The sequence below is a fragment of the Prunus dulcis genome, chromosome 8, assembly GCF_902201215.1.
Source record: "Prunus dulcis chromosome 8, ALMONDv2, whole genome shotgun sequence".
In the NCBI taxonomy this organism is placed as follows: Eukaryota; Viridiplantae; Streptophyta; class Magnoliopsida; order Rosales; family Rosaceae; genus Prunus; species Prunus dulcis.
In genome coordinates, this window is record NC_047657.1 from 3,492,344 (window position 1) to 3,499,602 (window position 7,259).

At 36.3% G+C, this 7,259-nt stretch overlaps 1 protein-coding gene across 1 annotated transcript; it reads right to left on the reverse strand.

Annotated features, from left to right (window-relative positions):
• Positions 1–217: 217 nt before the first annotated feature.
• LOC117637004 lies at positions 218–739 on the reverse strand. Its single transcript, XM_034371730.1, has one exon. It carries the CDS (start codon positions 737–739, stop codon positions 218–220), a length of 522 nt encoding a protein of 173 aa, XP_034227621.1.
• Positions 740–7,259: the final 6,520 nt, after the last annotated feature.

Sequence of the window (7,259 nt, forward strand, 5' to 3'; positions counted from 1 at the left end):
CCTGACTTCTCTTTTACGATTTTAGCAAATAGGTAGTTTCAATTCAGGAATCAAACTTAGGCTTAATTAGAAGAAGCATTAAACATGTGCTTCCAAAAAAATAAAAAAATCAAACTGGGGCTTCAAAATAAAAAGAATCAAACAAGGGCCGCGGGTGTAAAATAACTTTTACTGTGTCCAAACAAGTTTATTAGGATTACACGGATAAAGAGAAGAGTCAACCAAGCAGAGCGGTGACAGCATCTCCAATACTACTATACAACTGGACAACATGGTTTCTTGCAGATATTTCAGGAACCTTAACCCCTTTAGAACTCAGGGCAGTTTCGCAGTTGCCGGCATCATCACCTGCGATTTTGGCGTCGTAGTTGGCCGTCATAGGGTCCTCATCGATCTCAGCTTTCGAGCTTTTGAACGATGCCACCACAGCTTTGTATGAAGAAGCACACTTTTTGATAGCATCCCTTGGATCACTCTTGAGCAAATTGTTGATGAATGTTTGGCTGTCTTCTGCATTGGCTATGGCTAACCCGAGAGCCACTTGAGCAAGATCTTTGTAACTGGATGCTGATAGGGCTTGAGGATTGGAGTCCAGAATTTTCAGGCATTCTGCGTTGTTTATGGTGTTTTTGCAAACATCATCGATCAGTTGAGTCGATGCATTCGCTAACGAAGAAGAAGAGAGAAATAAAAACAAAGCAAAGAAGAATGCTAAGGCGTAAGAAAGTGGAGACTCCATTGTATGCAAGTAGTGTTTCAAACGTTGTTATGGTTATGTTATATATAGTAGTGAGAGTGGTTGGTGCTATTAATGAGATATTATTAGGATTCTCATAATGCGTGCTTACCAAGAATCCAAAGATTTGGAGAATCGACCAATTTAAGTAAAATTTTAAGTAAAATTCAGTGAATGCGTGCATACTCATAATAGGAAATTTTTGATATACTGAAAAAACAAAGAGATGCCAAATCCTGATAATTGACTCAATCTAACATTGATTAATATTTGACCCCTTAAAAGAAAAACAATTGACTAATATTTGGCTCTGATGTTGGACGAAATATGAATCAACTATGGTGTGAAAAATTATTAATTAAAATAAAGTGGCTTAAAGTTGGAAGGAAATTGTGTAAGGGAGGAAAATTCCAATTAAATGTCAATTATGGCGCTAGGAAAAGAAGGAAGGCGTATCGTTGGGATTAAGGAAGTTTGAAGCAATTATGATTAGTTAAGATTTGTATTTAATTTAATGTTTAATTTTATATTTTTATGAATAAGTTATCTATTAGGATATTATTTTCCTAATATGATTTTACCTAGGATTTTTATTATTTTCTTGTTAGCTAAGTTTAGGAATATTTTAGAACCTAGGGTTTCCTATGATATTAGGGTTTCTTTGTTTTCTATTTAAGCCAACTCATGACGTTGTATTTGTCAGTTTATTCATCTTATTTTTAATCAATATAATTGAGGTTTATTCAATTTCTCTGATGGATTCCAGTTTGTTGGGGAATTCAGACATTGTTACATGTAAGGTTATTGTTCGATCTCCCTATCCCTTATATCTCGCTGCATCAGTTGGTATCAGAGCTAAGTTTTGCTTGACTCGAGGTCCACCAATGGCTCGTCCAGATGAAGAAGATAGGACTTGTGCAGACGAGGAACCAATCACTTTTAGAGAATTTGATGTTGCAGTTGTTCCATACTTCATGGGGAGTGACTGCATCGATGGCTTTCTCCAATGGATTGCAGACGTAGATGAAATATTTGATTCAATAGCAATCCCAGAGGAGAAGTTGGTGAAAATGTTGCATCCCATTTAGAAGATGATGTCGCTTCTTGGTGAGATCAATTGTAACATTCTAGGAAGCAACAAGTTAAAAATGCTATCAGTTCTTGGCATTGGATGAAGAGATGCTTGTGAAAAAATTCTTTCCTTTTGAATATGATATATATTTGTTAAGAAATGGTTACAAGATTGCTCAACCCAATATCATGGTAAGTCAAGAAAAAATGGAGGAAGATCTCGAAAAGGAAGAAACTGTGATGGATGCTGAATTAATTGAAGATGTAATAATCCACAAGATGGAGGAAGAGATTCAAGAAAAGCAAGATATTGAGCCTATTGAAACTCCTATTGTTGTTGAAACATATATTTCAAAAGATGACAAACAACGATTGGCTTGCTTTGAAATTTGAGATATGGATAAATTTGAATTTGGAGAGGAAAATAATTCATACAAGGAGTTTGATTCTCAACTAGCATATTCTAATCTTGTTTATGGAATTAATTATATGATTATTCCATCCAAATATGAGCAAGTTCGTACGCCACAAATTGAAGAGCTTATCTAAACATCACGTTCTATGTCTACTCAGGTTCGTTTTAACTACAACTCGAGGTCAAGTTCTTTACAAGTGAAGGGGTAAGATGTAGAACGAAATATGGGTCAATTATGGTGTGAAAAATTAATTAAAATAAAGTGGCTCAAAGTTAGAAGAAAATCATATAAGAGAGGAAAATTCCAATTAAATATCAATTATGGCGCTAGGAAAAGAAGGAAGGCGTATTGTTGGGATTTTCATATCGATTAAGGAAGTTTGAAGCAATTAAGATTATGCCAAGATTTGTATTTAATTTAATGTTTAATTTATATTTTTAAGAATAAGTTATCTCTTAGGATATTATTTTCCTAATATGATTTTACCTAGGATTTTTATTATTTCTTGTTAGCTAAGTTTAGGAATATTTTAGAACCTAGGGTTTCCTACGATATTAGGGTTTCTTTGTTTTCTATTTCAGTTTATTCATCTTATTTTCAATCCATATATTTGAGGTTAACTCAATTTCTCTGATGGATTCCAGTTTGTTGGTGGATTCTGACATTGCTATTTGTAAGGTTATCGTTTGATCTCCCCATCCCTTATATCTCGTTGCGTCGTGCATGCTAGGGAAATCAAATTTATACGGGAGCATTTCTACTCACCAAATTAACCAAAGATTTATGCTCATCACCACCTTTAGAGGTTAAAAAAAAATATAAAATAAAAAAAGAGCCCACATGCCTCTCTTAATTGAATTCTTTGTGATAGGGTCACCATGTAATAGATTAAAATTGACACATATAGCAGTAATTCAATTATTATTAAAATTGACACATATAGCAGTAATTCAATTATTTTAACACATAAATTAAATAATAATAATTTGTTAGAAAGTAGTAAAGTATGGATAGAAAGTAGCCCCCTATTTGGATGGAGGAAAAGTCGGGATTTAGTTAAAAGTCAGGAATTGAAGAGGAGAAATTAATATTTTCATTGTTTGGCAAAGTATGGAATTTATTAAATGACGCGCACAAAAAATAGTGAAAATTGGGAATCGAGATTAATTTCCGCCAAAAGAGGCATCATTTAGCAATTTCCATTGAGCAGGAATTCGTTTTTCCCTGTAATTTCTATCATTTACAAAAGTGTGTTGCTAAACGAACCTTAAAATTAACTGAGTACACCATATGATCTAAGTACACCCTAATATTTTAATCAAAATGAAAAATTAACTAAGTACACCCAATTTAACTACCCAAAATACCCCTGGTATACCCTAATACACTCTATCACACAACACCCTAATACTAACCCTAAAACAGGTTTCTCCTTATACATGAATCCGTGCCCTCTTTTCAGATTTTGGGTTTGCATCAAAGTCTTTAATTTCGTAAACTGCTGTCGAAGTAGATTTGCTAATTCAAAGTTTGATTCTTGTAAATCCTTCTGAATTTCTTTATTTATTTCTTATTTTTTGATTGAACTTGTTGCCCTCCATTTGCAAATTTGCATTATTTTAAAAGTAACCCAATTTGCAAAAGTAAGTCTCTCTCTTGAAACATTTGTTCTTGTATTTGAGGCCTTTTCTTTTGTTCTGATGCCTTTCCATTTTGTCCAATGCTTGTGCCTTTTGGTGGTTTTACCTTCCTCTGCAGTTGGCTTCATTCGAGAAGGTTAAGGAAGTAGATGAATTCTTCGAAGTCCATCCAAACCCCTCGATAGCGAGAACATTGAAGCAGAGCATTGAGTGGGTACCGATTAACGCCAAGTGGGTTCATGAGATTGTTGGGAGTGAGAAAAATCTTGCTGATTAACGCCAAGTGGGTTCAGAGTGTAGCTAAACCATGAAAAGATTGCATTCACAGTTAAGGAAAAGCAGTTTATTAGTTGTAAAATTCAAATTAAGCATCAATTTCTACAAACACGAAACTTGGAGATGGAGAACGAGAAGCAAAAAAAAGGTTAATATGGTAAGTACAGTATACTTAATAAAATTATATTTGTTTCACAATTCCATATATCATTTTTGGTTATTTTGATATTAGGGCAAATTAGTAATTCAATAAATACTTTGGTAATAGGGTGTTAGTTAATTTTAGGGTTCGTTCATGTAACATCTAGGAAAAAAAAATTATTATTTATTTATTTGAACTTAATTATGTGTTTGAGTTATTTTAGTGCGTTGGAGAGTATTTTGAGTCACTTGAGTGATAGAGAAACTGAATTAAAAGAGTTTTGAACTTTCATTATCGGGTTAGGTGGATAGAGCAATTTTCAAGTGTGGGTGTTTACTATTCTGTTTTCATTTTGGGAGTTTTTTATGAGTTCCCATGATAGGTACAACTTTAGAAAAGTTTTCGAAGCTTTAGGGACAATCTTTTTTTTTTTTTTTTTGGTCGAAAAGCTTTAGGGACAATCTAGGAGTGTTAGAATGGTTTGTAGTCCGCGAGCCTCAATTTGGCTCTCTTTTTCTCCAAATCTTTCTAGTTATTTAGGAATCCATTTATTGAGTTTAAACGAGAATGGACATCTGATCGCAGGCCCAACCTCTTATGTACGTTGGTCCTTGGATCTAATCTTGAACTGGCACTCGATCTATTTTAGGGGGGGTTTACAAATGCTTGTGACATGCATGCGCACTGAGCAGCTCATTCTTGTCCTTCTTCTTGCTTGCTCAGTCCTACTCTACCTGCCAGGAACCTCTTGAACTATTGCCGGTGCATTCGTCCATTCTTTTCTCTTTAAGGCCAAGGTTTCAGACTAAGTCAATCTGGTTGAGGAGCTGTCGAATCAAGTTGTTTTGGTCGTCTACTCGTTGAGTCAGCTAGTCAACTCTAACACTGAGATCTGCTTGACTATGTGGATCAGGAGGAGAGAATTGTTTGGAGCTCAATTGCACACGGGCTAGGGTTTCGTTAATGGTGTACACAAGAGCGTACGTCGAGCACGGCGGCAAATGAGGGAATGAATGAACTTGTTCCACAACCAAGCCAAAGTTGGCAGTGGCGACAAATTGGTCATAAGCAATGATGTTGGGATGCACCATGGTGCCGTCATGGTGGTGAGCCTCCAATCCGACCATGAGGCTGTTAGGACGGTGGCTGGATCAAGCCGTAAGGTCGTGAGGGTAGAAGTCTATGGTGTCCACGGGGTCGTGTGCTTGAACCATGGTCTTGGCCATGGAGCCTTGTGGCGGTGCTAGGCTCACGGTGGTGGAGCGGCGGTGATGGCTAGAACCATGGTGGCAGCCACGATATCGGCAGCGGAACGTGGTGGAAGACTCGACGCCTCGCCATCATGATGGCTCGAACCGATCTCTGATTGAGTCATCGCAGCGGCACGACTTCTCGTTCGTATGCTTTCAACCATGGTTGTTTGGAAGGCTTCGATTGAGTGATGAATATGCGAAAACGAATTCCCTTGATTCAAGAACACGCATTGAGTATAACTCGTGCTCTCAATGAAAGCATCAAATATATTTGAGCAAATTTCTGAACCGGAATATTCATGGGTTGATTCCTTGATCTTCGATCTTCCTTCTCTTTCTTCTCCCTTTGTTCCTGTACAACAAATCTAGCTCAATAGACCACACGCCTAAGTTAGTTCGATTGGATCTTGAAAAAGATACGACAATAGCTAAAGTAGATAGAGTTTACTCTCATGGAGATAGCTGGGTGGCCGAAGCCATGTGTGGTGGTCGGAGTCATGTGGGGAGGGGAGAGAGAGAGAGAGAGAGAGAGAGAGAGAGAGAGAGAGAGAATTTTTGGCTAGGGTTTTAGGATTAAAAAAAAAAATTAGAATTCCTTGTGTAGGCATGTATTTATAGGCTCTTTGTATGTTAGGGTTTTGGGAAAATAATCCTTATTTGGTTAGGATTATTCTTATCCAAAAAGATTATAGGAATTAATCCAATAGATTTGTTGGAAATTGGTTCATTGATTTTGGGAGATATTCCTGTATTAAATAGGATTTAATTAGGGTAATTAGTTGACCTAAGAAATATTTCTTTCCCACGTGTCGTCTTCTTATTGGCCAGTGAAATATGTGTTCTCACAGTTGTTTTATGATGGAGTTGAGTGTAGGATTTGGGTTAAATATGATATTCTTGCTTATATAATTTTGTAGGATTTGTCTCAAGTGATTTGTCTTAATAGAGGTTGAATTTAAATTATAACTCTTAAGTGATCGAGCGCCAGTAGTCATTTTTGATATAAGGATGAGAAGTAGCACCACAAAGAGTCTGAAAGATCAAACCCAACAGGGTGCATGGAGCACAAGAAAGACTCCCAAGATTAATTGACAAAAAGAAACACAAAAGACTCTCAGGTTTATAGCAAACAAACCAACAAAAGAAGTACAAAACTTTGACCGAGGGGTTTATCTCAGTGGTGAGGTCCCTCCCCCTCCCCCCTTGGTCACCACTTCGAATCCCAGGAAAAGTGCCCCCTCCCAAAATCGCTACTTTTAAATTATTTTTTTTAAAGAAAAAAAAAAGAAAGAAGTATAAAACTTTTGTCCTTTATCAAACCTACAAAATAAGAAAATTGCATGTTCTCCCATAAAATTACAAATACTGTCGACGAAAAAGACTAGGCAACTTCATAGCGTAACCACCACCAATTAGTGTCAGTTCAGCAAGAGGATGGAGAAGCTACAGCAAAAGAAACAAGGTAAACAAAAGATGAGTAAAACGGTAATAAAAGGGAGACGTCCTGTAGAGAAAAGAAATAGAAAAAAAAAATCTATAAGAGATGAGATAAAATACATGTGCAATAGGGTGGAGAAACTGAGAGAATGAGGTGGCATATCCAGAATAGAAGTCAAGCAGACATGGCAGATAAAAAACAAGCAAATGATCTGAGTCCTTGTTTTAGAATAGTGGTCTACTTCTATGAACTGTGTATTTTTGTGCATTTTCGAAGAATCTTGACCT

Excerpts from the sequence above, each read along its gene's own strand:
- LOC117637004 (XM_034371730.1), bottom strand. The coding sequence starts at position 739 with ATGGAGTCTCCACTTTCTTACGCCTTAGCATTCTTCTTTGCTTTGTTT.